Source organism: Anoplopoma fimbria, chromosome 19 (assembly GCF_027596085.1).
Source record: "Anoplopoma fimbria isolate UVic2021 breed Golden Eagle Sablefish chromosome 19, Afim_UVic_2022, whole genome shotgun sequence".
Lineage (NCBI taxonomy): Eukaryota > Metazoa > Chordata > Actinopteri > Perciformes > Anoplopomatidae > Anoplopoma > Anoplopoma fimbria.
Window position 1 is genome coordinate 9,137,696 of NC_072467.1, and position 19,738 is coordinate 9,157,433.

Genomic DNA, 19,738 nt, shown 5'->3' on the forward strand with positions numbered 1-19,738 from the left:
TCTTTAGCAAATCAGCGGTAAACAGACATGTCCTATAGGGTTTGTTGCCATACCTATCTGTCTCAGCTTTGATCTTCCTACACTCCCGCCACCTCCACTGTTGCTGCAAAAAAGGAAGCTTACGTAGATTATCTGAAGTTGCAAAGCAGAGTAACTGTGTGATGAGCAGGAATGTCAGCTATTGTGGGTACGTATGGACCATAAAGCTCATTGCTTTCTGACATGTGGTAAGAAAATTGGGCTTAAAAAAAAAAAATGGAGAGAGGACGGAGCTGACAGACAGAGAGAGGAAGAGTGAGGCGCGCAGAGAAAATGAATGGGATCTCAAAAATATAGAAGGGAAGGTCTCTAGCCGCTTCCAATAACACGATTGATGGTAGCAGGGAGACAACATGTCTGCTCTGCTTTTGCCCCTCGTGCCCTTGCTTTGCTCTGTGTTTCCATGTTGTTGTTTTTTCCTCTGCAGCACAATGTGATAAAACACACCCATAAAGTCACAAACACACACACACACACACACACACACACACACACACACACACACACACACACACACACACACACACACACACACACACACACACACACACACACACACACATTTGAGTCTGTATTCTCAGAGGGGGAACTAAATCACACAGATCTCTTAACTTGACAGTCCTGGTGGAGCCCTAATAAACAGCCATTTTGCACCATTTGTATCGTCTCATTGGTAATGGGAATACTGCTGATGTGTGGCAGCACAAAGTGTGTGTGTTTGTGTGTTCAATAGCAGATTTGTTCATTGCAATTTATTGTTCAGCGAACACTGCTGAATTTAGTGCAAAATAAATCCACAGAAGATTTCTCACACTACCATAACGTTCCTCCATCACACTCGCTTTACCAAAACTTCTATAGCCAAATAAAAAAAATATGAATCATGTATTAAATTAAACAGCATCCCAACATGTCTGTGTCCCTCCACAGCAACTTCAGGTCAAATCCATCTTAGAGCTCATTGCACTGATCTGATCAACACTTACATTCCACAGGAGCATCAACGACATAAAAAAAGAAAAAGAAAAATGAAGACGTTTGACATTTCAACGACAAAGGTAAATCAGTAAAGTAGAAAACCACCATGCCATGTTGAAACTTTTTTCATTTACAAGTGAAAAGGGGGCTTGACTTTTAGTCAACATGAGGAAAAAGAAACTCCACAAATGTTGGAGGGTATTATCAGTTGTATATGTCCTCTTTGCCTCAGAGAGGGTCTGTGTGGGCATTAGTAAAGTCCTCATTGTCTCAAAGTCTGTCCTTCCATCCAGCAAATTGTTAGTCCAAGCAAAAAAAAGAAAGAAAATCAAAAATAAATGTACTCAAGAGGAGTGAAAACCAATGGGATTCTCTTCATTGCCAAAGTAAGTGTCCCTTCTCCTCCAGTTGTGTTACTCTTTGGCAAAATGAATGGTGCTAGGGGAGAGAGAAGAATGGAGCGGGGAACACAGCTGGAATCTGTACAGAACGTCTGGGAAAAGGGGGTGGTGGTGTAAAGAAGATTGTAAAGAGAGGGGGGAAGCTGGGGTGTTTAAATCAGAGTCTTATCCCATCAGGCAGTGGGGCTCCTCTCCAGTGGGTGCCTCCCCCGAAGGCTAAGCATCGTACTTTTTCCCCGTTCTATGGATGTGGTGGAACAGCGTCATGGAGAACGCCATGCCCAGGAGCTGTGGAAGAGCAGAGAAGGAGATGGTGAATTTGTATGTGTAGTGTGTATACGTATATATATGTGTGCATGTGTGTCCCTGTGTGGTCTTTTTGATGTTGATGCCTTAGGCTGCAATGAGTTTTGATGCACTGTAAATCCTGTGGTGAAGCACAAGCACACTCAGATGGCCTTCAAATGAGAGCTTGGGAATCTTTGTGATGGAAAAAATGTAAAGTGTGCACCAGCATTAAGTCAATGAAGTAAATTGAGATGCCACTGAATCAAAGTAGCCAGCTATCTCTTTGAAGTTTCCATTACCCCTGATACTTCTACATCAAACACAGTCACACGACTGATCCTAAAACCATTATCTGGCAAAGTAAGGATGGCAGGGGAAACTGCAAAGTATTGTTTGGTGCATAGTCTTTAGTCAAAAGGCATCGTGGACTTCCTGCAAACAGCCGCCACTGGGGATTCCTACGGGATGTGATTAGCCTGGGAAAGCTGCCGGTTCTCTTCCTTTAGTTTCAGTCAAAGCCTAATTCGTGGGGCTGCTTCAGAGAAAATGCTACCTTAAGCCGCTGCCAATCAAAACATGAAGTGCCATTTGAGGTAAACATCCAGCTAAGAGGGAGTTCAAACCAATGAAAAAACAACCCAATTATTCACATGTGGCCCATCTGTGCAGCTTTGACATTCTCAGAGCATTTTTTGGCTGTCTGATTCATTCAGTCTGAGTGAGGCAGCACGACAGTCGCTCCTACAGGACTCTTCAAAGCTCCATCATCCTTCCCCGCTTAAGTATATATTTAATACAGCTGAGGTTTCTGAAAACATTGTCGATTAAGTTAAACATATAGGCTTTTGCTGAATTCTGTCATATATGCTGCTGGTCTAAATCATTCAAAAGCCACTTCACCGGGCCTCTGGCAATTATGTAACATTGCAGACTTGTGGGGCATCAGCTTTTCAAGATGCTCACCTCCATCACATCCCCAAACTTTCCTTCAAGTCTGCTAATCCGACAGCTCAAGGTCTGTTCTAAGACTCTTGCACCTCTCACTTGACGCTTGTGTGGAGAGACTGTGTGTGTTTATAGAGGGAGAGAGATCAATAGATGTTGTGGGGTTTAACTTTGATCAATGTCCAAATAGCACCAATATTTGTCACCGTTCTGCTGGTTCATACTGTGGCTACAGTCGTAAATTCCAAAAAGTTACCTTCTAAAATCTATTCCTTACCCCTTTTTGTTGAACTCGAATGAAAACGTCATGAGGTCAAGGAAAGGAATGTACGGGGATTCATAATGGTTTAGGAAAAGACAGCCGCGGAGTTAAAAAATTCAGCCTCCACTTTTGATAAACTACGTAATTACTATGCTATGGCAGATGGTAGGTCTGCCATGGTGAAACTTTGCCATGAAATCTATTATGCACTTTTGGGAGTAGGAGTATTTTATATAGCATGCAGGCTATATAAAATACTCCTTCAATAACAGGCTGCTTCACTCGTGGTGTGTGAATAAGAGAAACCGGAGGTCCTTCTCTTTTGCTGCCGTCACACTCAACAATCAACACTGCTTGCAGTAGAAACTGACAACTCACTCGTGCAATATCAATGAAACTACTCAATATCAATATTTCCTTTGTGCAATAATGTCGATTCAACCATTCGGTTATATTTTGCTTTTTAACAGTTTTATCATTTATCATAGGCCTAGCTAGTTTTTTTTGTTATTGAGAATGAAAATTTGTTCATGGACAGCTTGCTATATTTACTTTTCATTTAATTTCGTAGTCCTATTCTTGATTTGTTTTTAACTTATTTGTTACATGTTCGAAGTAAATAAATACATATAAAAGTGGTTGTCACTGTCTGTTCATATTTATCAACATGAATCCCATTAGTTTATGAAAATAATTTTTAAACCTGTGCTAGACCTGTGCTATGATATATACATATATTTTTTTTCATGGATGGCCAAATGGTGCATCAATTAAAATGTTGCAGACGCAAGGAATTATGGGGTGGCATTATCTTCTTTCCTTTGGCAAAGTATGGTTGAGTGTATCCTATGCTAAAGAGCTAAGAAAGGAAGCCTCATTCCACAGCATTTAAAGAATTCGAACAGCTCTTATAATTGCTTTTTTTGTTTTGTTTCTCCCAGACAGGATCAGGGTGCAGAAGACAGAGACTGTAATAATCCAAGATGTGTGGGTGCCCAGAACGCCCACTGAGCACAGGCCTCATAACTAACTTCCTCAGGAGAAGATGGTGGCAGAGAGGCCATGGGATGCAACACGTTGCCAGACAGGCAGACACAAACAAATGCACCCAGACACAAAGCAAAAAGGAAGAAACAGGGAGAAAACAAATGGGAGAGAAGCACAAAGAAATGGAGAATGAAAGAGCAATTTATCAATAAGCCTCCTACCTGCACCACCAAGATGACCATGCCTATGGTTCCCAGCAAGTGCTTGTTGTCACCCAGCCATTCCTCCACTTTCTCGAAGCAGCCCTAAGATGGAGCACAAGCTTGTAAAGATACCACTAAAGGAATGTGCATTTGCCGTGCGACAGAGAAATCATGTCACGTGTGTTTGGTCACGTAGAAAAACCCAACCATCCTGTTCACGCTTTTCCACTGAAATGCATCACTTACATATGGAATATACCCTTGGATGAATGAACTACCAGGTGATGTGTTAAAACAAGTGAATTGCCCACGAGTGGTGACTTTTATATGCAGAGTTATGGGCCATATAGACTCTTAAATATATTACCACCTGGGTTCATTCAAGGGTCACTCCCTGGTAGGGAGGTGGGGTGAAGGACTTAATGGTGGTTTCAACTTCAAAGTGGTGCCCCTTCTTGAGTGTGGGTGCCTGACGCAGCATGTAAAATTAACTATATAGTGTGTGGCCGTCTCCTCTGGGCAGGATTACACACAAGCTTTTAGTGCTTTGCTTTCCCAATGGGCCAGCTCAATGTCAGCCTATTCTCGTTTTGGCAATTATATTATAGTGCATGACAGTTTTTAATCCCCTATTTTGGATTTGCTAACAAACCCCACGCCAGACCAAATAGCAGATTAGACTTGTAATGGAAGGAGATTGGTGAATATTGTGCTCCAAGCCTTTTGAGGAAAAAAGGATGTTGTTTAACGCACGATGGAAACAAATCCAGTGTGATCAGCGATAACAAGAACTTTACAACTACTGAACAGAGGGACTGAAGATTTTCCCCTGTGAATTGTACATACTTTAAAGTATATATATATATATATATATATATATATATATATATATATATATATATACACAGACCAAAAGAGACACAAAACATGTGTTTCTTTGTGGTCGTTTCAAGTTTATTTTTAGTTTTTTAATTGACTTTGCAATGACAAATGTTTACAGTCACCTCAAATGGGTCGGAGAGCCATGAGCTCTGACCCATTGAGCCTCAGGAGACCAGTTCAGATATGCTTCCATAGTTATATCATACAGTGCATGAATAACAAAAACATATGTTTGCACATATTACAGCCAATGTTGACTCACCCTGTTCCAGAACATGTTTGTGGAGTTCTGCCCACAGTTCTGGTAATGCTCCTGGCAGCAGCGGTCAGGTACTACCTTCTCCTTCAGGGCATCGTGCCAGTCGGTGTATGCTATCACACCGCAGCACTTCCACTGTGAATGCCACACACACACACACACACACACACACACACACACACACACACACACACACACACACACACACACACACACACACACACACACACACACACACACACACACACACACACACACATTGGACAAAAGATGAGTTAATGCTTCCCTTCAGTCCAGAGAGACCTCAAACTAACTTTAATGTAACCAGTATTGTAATTAAACTCTTTGCTTTAAAGCACTGCAATAATGGAACGAAATGTACTTCAGCGGCTAGTTTTGACTTTAAAGTTGCATTAAAGCCAGTGCCAAGCCAGGAAATACATTAGCTGGAATATTTTAGCAGAACTTTGCATTTTATGTGTCCCTTCTAGTGTTTTTCTAATATTTGATGTAATGCATGGTGTGAGGTCTGCCTACCTCTGCCTGGATGATGTTCCAGGCATTTCGTAGGCCTATGTTGTTTTCTGAGTTGTAGAGAGCCAGCCCATCCTTCAGATCCTGCTTGGCATTCTCACTCACCTGAAGACGAAAAAGAACATACCAGCCTTGATTAGAGACCTTGGTTTGAAGGGGTAGGTTGAAGACTGTTAGTTGGGTTGTAATATAAATTCTAGTCTTTATATGTGGGCTGGCAGTTGAAGCTTAAGTGTAAGTAAGGGCGCACTCATTGTCTACGTCTTTTTCACACAGATTGTGTATGATTGATCGTGGATTCCATGTTCTTGTGAACTGACTAATCATGATGAAAAGGGTACATAGACAGCTGAGTGTTCCTTAAATGTAAGAGACAGAAAATACCTGTGGCTGCCAACATAAAAACGAAAGCAACTCAGTTACAGGTAGCTTTTTTTTTCTTGTCATCTACAAATAACCCTGCTACAGGCACTTGGACATTTGTATGACGACAGCAGATCTGACACATGTCATGTGTCGCTTCGCTCCACACACTCATGCCCTTCAGCAGAGCTAACAAATAATTTTCCTCTTGACTGAACCCCAATAATATGCTCAGGGTTGTGCCATGTCTGATGGAGATTAATATCTCATTGGATGTGTTAATGAGATACAAAATCAGATCTTTAGTTCTCCTGCAGTTTGCATTGCCCGCGGGGATTCGCTAACTGCCAGGACAGATTGAGAGGTGCTTCAGATATGGGGTAATTATTACTGGAAAAAAATGACATGCCCTGCCAGAGCCATGCACTCATCTTCACAGGCAGTACAAGGTATATCACAACAAAAGGATTGCACTTGCTTTAATAGTTAAAGCTTAAGGCCTCAGTCTGAGCCCAGGGAAAAAAAAATCTTCACACAATAAGAGAAGCGCCAGAATGGCTGTCACCGCCTGACACAACAATCTGCTTCAACTTTTCTTCAATTTCTTTACTCAGAGAGGGAGGACTGGTGCTCAGTTAGACATGTGTTTGGAGGCTGCTCAGTAAATCCCTCAGTTAAAAGAAAAGCATCCTTGTAGATAATGTGTAGCCTGCTTTTCTAAAAGAAATGCAATCTTAATGTTACTTGACTAATCACATGTGTAGCTGAGCAGGGACCTGTATACCGTACACTGTACTGAATATGAGAGATAGACCAAAACCTCCCTTTGACCATACAGTACATTATGTTAAGCTTTACATTTAGTGGTTCAGCAATTTATTGCCACTGTTTTGTGAGCTGAGTGGCATGAGAAACAGTATTTCCTGAATTTTTTTTTATACAGAGTAATCAAAGTTTCCCTGGCATAAAATGCTTTAGCTACTGTTAATCATGCAAAACCCATTTAAAACATCCTTTACAACCCTTTGAAATTAGATTAATATCATTTCAAATCACGTTCTTCTGTCTCGCTCAGTCTGAGCGTATCTGTGTAGCGCACCTCGGGCTGCAGGCCCCTTCAAATCTGTCCTTGTGCAGGAAAATGAGATGAAGAGCAGCATCATCAATCTCTGCCTCGCACTTTGTTTCTATCCTCTATCTTCTCCTCTCCATCTAGGCTATATGTGATGCTGCTCGCTCATTACTGACTCCTCGCACTAACGTAGTCTCTAGAGAGCAGCAAGAGGGGACGCCCTACAACAATAAAAATCATCTTCTGAGTTGCCAATAAGTCTTTGCATATCTTCTGTTTCATGTGTGGAAGTCTTTTTTACAGCCTGAAATGAAACTTAACGATCCAGATTTAACGCTAACGAGATGCAGACAAATGACTGAAGAACAAACAGGGATTTTGATCATGCAGCTCCCCTTGCAAAAGGAGCGGATACAAACACATTCTTTGTTGTATTAGCCTATTTCTTCTGATGAGGGGAACCAACCTCTTGACTGAAGCTCATGTTGCTGGTACTGGAAATTGTTCACATATAACAGTGCAACGCTATGGCAACATCTTACACCAGGTAACTTTTCTCTGAGAGTCGCCACAGGGCATCTGTGCAATTTCTGAGATGTGGCATATTGACAACACCCTGAGCTCATACTTCTAATTACATAGATAAGCTTGTGGTTTCTTCTTGGCTGACCAAGTCCATGCTCAGCACTACAGGACAGCACATTCATCACAGAAATCTAAAGGGTTCAGCTCGGTCAGCGTAGTGAGCACACGAGTCACAGAAAGGCAGAAACAGAGAGAGACATGCTTATACAGGTTAACAGGGCAATTGAATGAATAGGCTTTCTATCCAAATTGGTGTGTGTTTTCTGTCACTGTGCACAAAAATGGTAAGGTATTGAAGGTGTAATTTATTTATTTTTTAAGTTTCTTCTGTGATTCAAACAAAGCCTTTATTTCAATGTTACCAAAATCTTGCGAGCATATTTTTGGTGGCTTTAATCCCACAGAGACATTAATTATTTCTTGTTCAGACTCCTTACTGTCAAAATCCGTCCCCAGATCTGGTGACAGGTAAACACCTTGGGGAGCAGGTACACTGGGACTTTTCACCGTGCAGACATGGAGCGACACTGCTTACTCAATACCGGAGTGCATTGCCATGACTGAGCTGACTGCTCCCATTTTTAAATATGTGAAAAATCTTTTGTTAGTGATTCGATGTTGAATATGCATCTTGAGTCCAATTTTTTCTGGTCAGAAAGCAAAGGTGAAATCTGTGCCACGTAGGTGAAAAATTCTGCCATGGAATAACAAGTGTAGAGATATGTTTATGAACCCCAGTGAAATTCCCTCGTATTTCTTTCTCATTAGTTTTGCCTCTGAGGACGACTGGCTAACAACTGGTGTCTCGGAAGGCAGTTTGAGTTCATCACAAAACACAAGAAAGTATTGCTTGTTTACAGTAGGTGGAATAATGGGTGTATAGAAGAGCAATTAGTGTTTTGTGCGAGTTTAAATTAATTTTTACCTAACCACTATTTATCACTTTGAGCGATTACTTCAAACAATGTTTAATTTCAAATGAATCATAGTCTCTGCAGTACAATTTCGCTAACGAAAAAGAACATCAACAGACTATGCAGGAGGTTCAGTAAACATATTACCACTCTGAGAAAGAAGCTAACTAAATTAAAACACAAGCCTTCTTTGAAGTGAGACAAATGGTACATTCAGTATGTGGAAAATTTAGCCAGATTATGTTTCAGTAGTCAGCCATCTTCTGTGCACACTGACAGGAGAACAGAGCTTGGAGATACACATGAGCCCACCATACATAACTGAGGGAGAGACAAGGCATATGTTAAAGAAATAAGCGAAGACCACCAACTTCTCAATGAAAAATCTCTAAAACCTGTAATATGTATGATTTCTTTTATCATTTAGCCATCCAGCAGAAATGGAGCAACATTATCATTCATTTGGAGTCATGTTTCTGGACATGTGGTGATCATAAATTCAACATTCACTCTCGTTTAGCGCTGGTTTGGTCCCTACCAACTCCCGAGAAATATATCTGGCCACAACTTTGGTTGTCTGCCGTTTGGTGCTGGTTAGGTAAAGTAAAGTGTTTTTTTAGAGCTTTTTGGCTAAAAGCTGCTGCTTGCTGTGGCCAGAGACATTGTGGTGAGAGTGATGGGAGGGAACCAAAACAGTAAAACTGAAGGCTGATGCAATCGATAGAGAATTCACTGTGGGTTTGTCACCTTGGGCAACCCCTTTTATAAACAGGCAGCCCCATGATCCATTGTTAAAATGAAAAATATTGATAATACAATAGCCACTTTAAACACTCCTTCTTTTACTTGCACATTTACCCTCCTAGAATACCAGGGCAGCTCCCTAACACAATATAACACAACATACTCACTATCTGCACTCTGGGAAACCAATGGATTCCTATGATGGTTCATGTGAAATCACATGGAAAGCACGTGTTTTGGTATGAAAAATGATTGCTTATTTGTACCATACCATTTAGGTCAAGTTATTTTGGTTATGGTCGAGGTAAGTTACAATGAACATAAGTTGAAAACGGTGGTAAATCTTGAAATGGACACCAAACCATATGGTCTTCACTGTAAAAGAGAGCTTAACGGGAAAAATTTAAACTTTGCAGGCCTATTCTTTCAATTTCTATTCTATGTTCTACAGTATTCAGCTCCTCTTCTCCCTGCATTCAGTCTTTAAATATGACTCATTCATTGAAGTCACAAACAGCAGCACATCTAAACATCTTCACTTATTTTACTGTTTCTTCAAGTAAAATAGAGCAGGTATTTTTCTGTATTGTCAGATCACAGACACAGTGTTGGCTTATCTCCAGTCAGCTGTACAAAAGTATTGAAATAGTGTTAGCTAACAACCAAACACTTAAGTGACAGTCACATCCCATCTTCCATCCTTAGCTGTACACTTTTAAACTCATGTGAAACCAAAATATCTTCCATTTTTCACATCTAATTTGTTACATTCACTCGTAGGCACCTCTTTGTTCTCAGTACTTTTACACTCTGTTCCACAATCATTCTTGGGTCACTTGTATATTTTCAGGTCACACTGGCTGTAATTGTCACGTCCTTTGACTCTCGAGGACGCTAGGAACCGAAGCTAACAATATTTCACTGTTGCTCTCATTGCTCAACTCTGGACAAGTGCGTTAGCTAACTGCCCGGAAAGTGTAATAAATGATGTGGAGAGAAGCAGCCTCACAGCCAGAGGTCCCCAACAGCACATCATTAAAAAGGATACTTAATTCCCTCAGTTGCTCTGCAAGTCTGTGCCGGGTAGCCTGAGGTTGGGGCACTCAACGGAGCGAGGGGAAGACCCCGCTACTTTTCTGTAATTGGTCTGGAAAAAGATAAAGCATGACCAGGGATTGAACATAATTCTGCCTGTAAATTAATGCAACACATAACTAGATGTGTTTGCTGGTTTGCTGGGTTGTCAGTTAGATAAATCATGGATGTGGCATGACCTTCTGTGCTCTCTGTACTAGTCTATAAAGTGATTAACCTTCTATCCTCCTCCATGACATCTTTGCCTTTCTCCTAACTCTCTTTCAAACCTTACTTGAACGCCTCGCCTCACTTTTGTCCTCTTTTGATTCTCCCTTTAGACTACACATGCGCTTCTACCTCTTTCATCTAACACCTTGCCTCCTTAACACATTCATCTTCCCTCCCTTAGATGTTTCACCTCATATTTTCTCTTACATGGGTCCACCTGCTTCTTCTACATACTCCCCCTTGTACTTCCCCCTTCTCCCTACACCCTATGAACATGCTCTGGTGCTTCCCTTCTCTGCTTGCCAGGTTCTTCTTATTCTGAGCTAGTAAACCTAAACTGGTGTTCAGCTCGGCGTGCTGGGTCGACGGAGGCACAATGAGGTCACAGAGTTAAAGACGGATGGCTGTAATCTAGTTTGTGGCCCAGTCATCTGTTGTAGTCAGCTGGTTGCTAACTGCAGGCCCCAGCCTTTATTATACTACGGCATCTACATGGCATTTAATCAGAGAGCTTAACACCACTGGGCTGTGGAGGGAAATAGGGGGTACCTACACATATGCAATACCTGGAGACTGCTGGGTTCAGGAAGAACAGAGAGAAATTCTCCATTAAGGAGAAAGAGCAAAACCTCTTAAGAAGGATTAAACTGGTGGAAATGCATTAATATGGAGGAGACTAAATGAAAACAGTGAAAAAAATGTGTTCCTACAGCGAAACCAGATACTATATGTTCTCTCCTTACGCACATACTGTCGACAGCTTGTCAACCAGAAAGATCACAGTTTGCAGAGGCGTCACTCATGACTTAAAGATGACCTATTTGAAAGACTAAAATATCTGTTTTGCAGGCCTCAGACGATACACATTCAAAAGCTGCCAACTACTGTATGTCTTCCAGACTTGTTAATAAATGCCTTGTGATTAGAAGATCAAATAGGAGAAGTGAATTAGTGATTCCTCTGATCACAGCCTGTAGAAGAGGATGAGGAGAGGCTCACACAGCATACTAGATCTCACTGGAGAGAGGCAAGTGTCTGATGGCCTTGTGTGATGGACAGCGATTGTCCTTCATCCAATCCGGACATTTTTAACATAAAATGCAGTCTGAGTATCAGCGACCCACAATTTCCTCAAATTTGCAGGGTGTCTTATTTGGAGGCAGTCTGAAAATGCCATCTCCAATGACATATAATTTGCTGTAATGACCTTGCTTCACAGTGACATTTGAAGACCAATAAAGGGAAATATATTGGGTAGTGATTAGCATTATCGTGGTTTCACATTCCATTACGGTCTAATGCAGGATAAACACACTGTAATTTGGCAGGATAGGAGAAACATAAAATACGGTTGCTATCCACTGTTACTGTTGTGAATCAGACAGTTCTCCCCGACTAATGCCCTATCCCGCACTAATGCAGACTCATTTAATTTCACATTTAAAAAATCTTCAGCCCTGCTTGGCTATCTTTTCCCGACTTCACAGGTGAAGTATATTTAAATTCCACTGGAGGGATCAGGGTTTGGATTTTTTTTTTCCCAAAGTTAAGCCGGTAATATTTTGGAGATAAGGCAACAGACATATTTACTCCTGACAGGGTGTGCCTCCGAGACCTGATCCAAATCTGCGAATGGATTGGCTGCTAAATGAATTCCTTTATCTGCCTAAAAGAGACTAAGTTTGAGCAATAACCTCAGAACAAAGAGTTAGAATTAGCCGTCGCCCCGGGGGTTGCAGGACAGAGACTTTGAATATATAAATAGACGGATCTATCAACGACTCGTCCTTGAAAACATAAGGAAGTTTTCATTGCTTTCCCAGCACAAGACATTTGTCATGTTCAGGATGAAGCATTTGTTGGGCCATTTGATTTAACAGAGTCTGTTCATGGATGTCAGTAATCTCCAGAGCTTTACATAGCGTCATCTGTTGCCACCACACAGGCATTCACCTGACTTGAGCCCATGTGGGGGTCATGGGAAATGTGCTTGGGGCCAATTACAAGGAGCCAACTGGTGGGGATTGGGCTGCATTTTGTAGCCTAACCTTTGACTGCTGGGTTAACGGCTGAATAAAGATATTCAACCTCCTGTCCGAGTAACACCCCACCAAAAAAGAGTGAACTCAGATTACCGGAAGCAAATGGAGGTAGATATGTTTATAACACTTTTAATTGCTTCTTGCGGATGTGTGTGCGCCAGTGTGTGTGCTTCATTGTGTGCTCCTGTGTATGTGTGCACAAGTTTTAAGACATTAAGTTTCCAAGGCTGGGCTGTTCAAACTGTGATATATGCCTGACAGCCATTGCGCTACGTGTACACATATGGATAAGCCGCTGTGATGTGGTAGACTGAATGAAGAAAATGTTACTGAGTTAACTGCAACAATAACAAACGTTGACTTTAATATCCAGGCATAACAAGGAATACGAAGCTAACTTACCTTATCTGAGTACACAAAGAACAGGATGAGCAATATCAGCTCTGCCAGGAGAATTATCAGCAGGACAATGAAGAACTGTCAGAGAGAGAGAGAGAGAGGAGAGCCTTGTTTAAACAATTGCTTTGGCAGTATTGCTAATCTACCTTGTCATGCCGTTGAAAACATGTTGAAAATAAATCTCAGAGGCATTTGTTTCTCTGAGTGCTACAAGATGTGAGGAAGAATACCATGACTGTAGATGACATACATGACAGTTAACAAAATACGTGCACACTTTTAAATGTGCACGCAATCCGTGATTTACCTTCAAATGCAATGTGGGAATATATGATTCCTTCTGTAGCTATGCATTAAAACATGATCAGTCAATTCAGGTTAAATTAATTGACAGACATTTTGTGAAATAAGCTTATTCCCTTTCTTGCAGAGAGTTATGCAGGAAAACATATCTTTACACTAAATATATGTTAATATATATAAATATGAAACTATAGTCAACCACCTGTTAGCTTAGTTTAGCATTAAGACTGGAAACAGAGGGAAACAGCTAGCTTGGCTCTGTCTGAATGTAACAAAATCTGCCTACCAGCAGCCATAAAGCTTAGTACCTAACACATTATATCTTCTTTAACCTGTACAAAGTGTAAAAAGGACACTTTTGGGGTCTCTGATGGTTGTATGGCAGCCTTACTGACTGTGAAAACAAGACTGCAGGATGTTACTTTGCCCAGACAAAAAATAGCTGCAGAATACACAGCAACCCAGAATTCTCAATAATAAAACAAAGGAACAGTCAAAAACTCAAAAACATTCAAATAAGATAAGGAACAACATAAAACAAGAGATGAAGCAGGAGGTGGGAGAGACAGAGGAGGGGAAAAAATGAAAATCTAAGAGCTGGAGGGCTTGTGGACGTGTGAGAGGAGGGAAAGAAGGCATAATACCTCCCCAGATTAATTTCCAACACGGCCTTGCATCTCATCTACCATTCTCCTCTCCCTACTTGACTCCCCTTCAGCTCAATATTTACCAAGCTCTTCTGCACAGCATGGGAGGAGGCAGGCAGACCTAGATTCTAGAAAACCCCATTAATTCCAGACTCATTTGGGAGGAAGGGGGTAGGCTATTATTTGTGTCAAGGCCCAAATGAAATAGTAACGGCAGTTTGCTGTTGGTAAACTATCAGGGTTGCCAGTTTAGCGTGTCACTGTCGTGCTTTCACAGTTGGTTTGTCACATTTTACTGGTGCTGAAAGTTTAAGGGACAGCTTCTGTACACTAAATTGGTGGTGCTCTGATGATTGTGTGAGAAAGTGTGTGTATGTAATCATATGCACACACAGCTTTGTGGATGTATGTAGCAATTCACACTTTCAGGATTTTAACTAGTTTCTGCCAGATATTCCAGTGTTATCTCCCCCACTCATTTTTTTCCCTTCAAATTTGTTTAAGTAAACAATTTTTGGCAGCAAAAAAGAGAGAATGAAAATTTACCGCAAAGGATGTCTGGGCTTTGAATATTTCTAATCCAGAGAGAGTTGTCCGCAGAGTAACTTCAGAGATAATATGTCAAGGTAGAAGCTCAGATCTGTTTGCTGCAAGAGATCTAAACCCACTATGATGTTCCTGCTCTTCCCCCACTCCACCCCACTCCACCTCACCCACCCCTGGGTGTGCTAAGCCGGACAGACACGCTAAGAAAAAACAACTCCAAGCAGACATCTCTGCACTAAACAGAATTATCATGGCTAAATATGAAACGCTGCCACACAGTGATGTGGCATGAGACTTAATGAAAAACATCAGAACCTCTAGATTTCCCCATTAAGACGCTCTTTTTCTCATTTCAAAATGTCTCTTTCTCCCCCCCCCCCCCCTCGCCCTCCCCCTACCTGCACCCAGCTCTCTTCCTCTCTCTGCTTCACAGTTGTTAGGCAGGTGAAGGAAGCCATGTCGAACACTGAGGATTTGGTGGGGCTTTTGAATGATGCAAGAGCTTCAGGGGATTGAGCTGTTTGTGATGTTAAGTACCCAAAGCCCAACTCCACTTCTCATTTAAAGTTCGTACACATGAAAGTTTTCTTTTCTTTTTTGCGGCGGTTTCCCAATAACCTCATTCCATTGGTTGAACTTTCCTAATTAACTTTTGCTTAAGATAAAACACTTGCACAATTTTGGGCGAAAAGTGCAACGCCGACACAGATGAGTCTTTCTAATGAATAATAGACCATTCTCGATTATTGAGCACAAAAATATCAAGTGCTTTTAGTGCTCTAGGTATGTACAGTAATTCAACCACGCTGGTGATACAAAAGGCCTCTTGACTGACAGCTCTTTTTCTGGGATGTGACCAAAGCCATGGAGATGTCATGAATGCGTTGATGTTAATTTGCAGAAATGGAGAATCTTACTGCTGAGCTCTAATTTTCCTTTGAGAACTCCTGAGGTTTGATACAATGCAGAATAAACTCTTCTTGTCAGTCGGCTACCTCCGCTGAGGTTCTTGCTGGAAGATAAATACAGAAACACTTCTCGCTGGCCTGTACCCAGTGTGCGTGGGTGTATAGACAGACGCATATGTGAGAGGTTCTCTCCACAAGATGTTTTTCTGTCAATATTTGTATGGCTGACATGGGGGAATATTCAAATGAGGGGAGGAAGAGTGAGAGCGGAGTTGCAATGTGTGAATTTATACTAAGATATGTGTCCTATTTATAATGGGGTATTGCGTAGGTACTGCATGTAGATTGAACTCACGCTCAGAAGCAGGCACTTGTTCTCCTTGATGGCACCCAGGCATCCGAGAAAGCCCGTTACCATGACGATGGCGCCAATGGCGATGACCATGTTGGCAGCCGACAGCGAAGGGAATGAGGGCGAGAAGGTGGCGAAACTGCCCTGCGACACCGAGAGCCAGATGCCCACACCGAGCAGCCCACAGCCGCATAACTGCAAGGCAAGAAAAGAGACAGACGACAAGGTTAGAGAACCAACAGCAGGTAAGTGGTTTTTCAGGGTTAGTTACAGCAATTATTAAAAAAAGGTTTCAAGCTCTCCCGTGGCAGGATTTGCTCATAACATAGACCTTCCGAACAATATCATAATCTATAGAGTAAGGTTATCTATAAATGAAGACAAAGCCCAGCTCAAAAAGCCCAGCGCTCAATTGCCCACACAGTCATTCATCACCAAACACTGCTCAAAAAACAAGCGGGTTTACACCAATTAAAATGATGATAAGCCAATAACAGCTCCGCAAGAGATTAGAGCAAAAATTGGACTAGGGCCGTGCTGATTTTGCATGTTTGAGCTGATTACGTTAAGTCCAGAACAAACAGAGATGTAATTACTGTCAGCCTCTAAAATGAAAACTTCCAAGCCTTCCAAAAACCACCCGCAGTAGACTTGAACTTCACCTAGAGGGAGCAATTCGCTAATTCCCCTCTGTCACCCTGCCAGGCTCCCACTGATGTGTGTGAGGTCTGCAATGCGAGTCCATAAATGCAAGGAAATGTTTATGGAAGGCTTTGATTGCCGAAGTGTCCCATCTGCTGATGTGTTGGTCCATCTATCAGAGATAAGAGCCATACAGCATGACCACCACTCTGTGAAATATAGGCTCGGAGGTAAGTGGTGACATTTTTGCCTGCACCCTAATAGAATGAAATACCCAAGGCAATCTTGCCATGAATAATAAAAAAAAATCCCAAATGAGGTAAAATATGGAACGGCACCATGGTAAATCATCACACCACAGCCCTTTCTACACTCTCTATTCAAACCGCTCCCCTCTTCCTCTCTCGTCTTTGCACCGCTGCTCCAGAACACTTTTATGCCTGTCAGCAATACGTGCAGCAAACCTCCTGTGCATGTAAACAAACACAGACACACACACAGGCACACAGTGTACGCACACAGTCATCATCAGGTACGAGCTATGAATAAATCTTTGCTTCCCTTTTCTCTTTCAGAACAAATTAATTTATCCACCACAAACAGCATTACACCTCTGGACCTGACAACGTTTAACTGATAAATGGCACAACTGATAACAAAACCTGGATATGTGCTGCAGCACTTTCACAACAAACACAATCCGCCTCAGTCTGTTGATCAGTTATGTCGCAGCGCAGGCAAACAAAACAACTTAAAACTCATTACTAGTCCACTAAACACAAAAGTGGCTCTCAGAGATGTTAGGTGATGATGTGTAAGAGCAACTTTGGGGTTTCAAATGCAAGCATCATGAGCTGGTGAGAGACGCCTTAGGGTCTAATGAGTCCTATAGGATCTGTAGATAAATAAACTGAGTTCAAGCAACGCCCTCTCAGGTGTTATATGAGTGCAGTGTCACTCTCATTGACCTGCAACCTTTCAGCAGTGAGGTTTGACTTTGTGCAGGCCGGCCTCTGTGTCCTTCAGTAGGTATACAGCAGCACACTCAGGAGGCTGTTTGATACACATGCTCTCCTGAGGACTAAGTAATGACATAGATGCAATTAAAAGAGAGGACACAGAGAGAAAGAATAAGGACTGTGTGTTAATGACTCAGGATAGATAAAAGCCCTATTTGAGAGTTGAATTCGCTGCCCAGGGTGTGATTTTGTTCAAGATTGGAGTCGAAGCTTTAACAAATAAAGTCTGAGTGCTGCTGTCAAGGTTAAGGCGAGGAGGCTGCAAACACTGACCGCCCAGCGGACTCTAAGAGTAGGACAATAGTTTAGTCACATATAAATGACTGTAAAGTTGCATTGTAAGACTTTCAATCATCTATCAACTAAATAATTCAGAGGCAACTGTATTTGCTCGGAGGCACCCGCTGGCCCTTTATGCTTCCTTGATTAAAAAAGGGGGAATGAAAGCGTCAATTGTAAAGGCTGCTAAAGGTCATGTCCCTATGCAGAGCGGCTAATACACCGTATCACTGCTGACACTCTACAGAAGGATAGATTATGTTGAGCGTAAGAAAGGGTTTGGGAGGACGCAGGGGAGGAATACGTTAAAGACGACGGATAGATAGAGTGGACTTAAAGCTTGCGAGGGGAACACAAGGAGCTTTAAGAGTCCAACTGGGGAGGGACACAGTGCCTGCACTTAATTGTGTTTAATGCCCAGTGAAGGGAGCTCGTCCAAGTGTGTCGTTCTCTTAAGTGACTGTGAAACCACCCAGCCCCGGCGCAATCTGTCTGATCTGAGCCTACCAGGAGTAATCTCTGCCCTGCCTCCACCACTACTACTACTACTACTACTACTACTACTACTACTACTACTACTACTACTACAACAACAACAACAACAACATCATGCGGTCACCGGACCTTTGTGCCGGTGCCACAGGATATACCTCCAGTATAAGCTCTGATCTGTTTGGTTATCTGACCTTGGCGCGTGCGGCTGAGCTTAACCTCGAGGCTCTCCGCTGAGCTCCTTATCTACTTTTAATTGTGTGGCGGTCATGTTTTGATATCCCATCTGCGGGGGAAGGATCAAGGAATCCCTCAAATAGCGGAAAGGCTTGTAAACAGTCACGGAGAAGGCTTTCTGTTAAGGCATTCATTGTTGGTACATCAATCGGAGCGGCAGATGCTGCAGGGTTATGATTAACATTTGTGTTGAAGGAATAAATTGGCCTAATACCATATTTTCTAGGGACACAGAAAGAAAAAAAGTTAATGCAATGAGGGTTTTTTTAACAGGCTTGTGGTCTGAATGAAGCGATGTAAGTCAATACACCGACTGATGGAATGACTTTTCTGATCACATTTAATATATGATTTACTCAGTACAAATGTCCCATAGTGCTACTGACCTTGCCACTGTTGACACATCTCACATTACTCGTTGTGGGGGTCCCTATCAGTGCATCTTACTTCAGCCAGCATGATTCTACACGGCAATTTAAAAAAATCTGTTCAGCTCGCGCGGTTGCCCTTGGCTATTACTCTGCTTTCACAATTTATGTCTGCAACTTTGAAGAGCGCGGACCTATCAACAAATAACTGAGAGTGACACATGACGGCTTGCCAAGTCCACTATAATTTCAATTTTAACCAGCTTCAGCCGTCTAGATTTACAAATATGTATTTCTGGTTTAGTTACACTGTCAAAACAACTTGGCTGCTCTGTCCCATTGACGTCCCCCTGGATCCATGAAGAGCGAAATGTTGGAGGCTGATAGGAACATATCTTCCAGCCGTGATAATGACAAATTATATGCAGTCTGGAACCAAAAACCTGCTGCTCCAAACACTGAAATGAGTTTGGACAGTTAACAGCGCATCTGACTAGAGCGAGGGATGCTTGGTGCGTGTAATATTATTCTTGATATGGTGTTTTTTTGGTCAAAAATCAATGAAAAAGAGTGAGAGCGGACAGCCAGAATGTTTGCCCTTTTCATACGTGTTGGGTAATATTTTGAGAGCACCTTCATGGCAGGACAGAATGGAGTCGGGTTTATAAATGTCATTTGTTGAAGAAGTGACAAAAGGAGCCCAGCATTGAGTGGAGGAGAAGAGCAACATTCACTTTCTAGAA

General features: G+C 42.0%; 1 protein-coding gene across 1 annotated transcript in view; it reads right to left on the reverse strand.

Annotated features, from left to right (window-relative positions):
- Window positions 1-872: 872 nt before the first annotated feature.
- The window catches only part of tspan9a (tetraspanin 9a), a 59,764-nt gene continuing 40,898 nt past the window's right edge, over window positions 873-19,738 (reverse strand). Inside the window, exons 2-7 of the mRNA XM_054620409.1 lie at window positions 15,962-16,153; window positions 13,206-13,280; window positions 5,782-5,883; window positions 5,248-5,379; window positions 4,122-4,205; window positions 873-1,706 (exon numbers count right to left, since the gene is read on the reverse strand). Coding sequence (XP_054476384.1) covers window positions 1,635-1,706; window positions 4,122-4,205; window positions 5,248-5,379; window positions 5,782-5,883; window positions 13,206-13,280; window positions 15,962-16,153 — 657 coding nt within the window. The 3' untranslated portion in view covers window positions 873-1,634. The remainder of the gene's footprint in view (window positions 1,707-4,121; window positions 4,206-5,247; window positions 5,380-5,781; window positions 5,884-13,205; window positions 13,281-15,961; window positions 16,154-19,738) is intronic.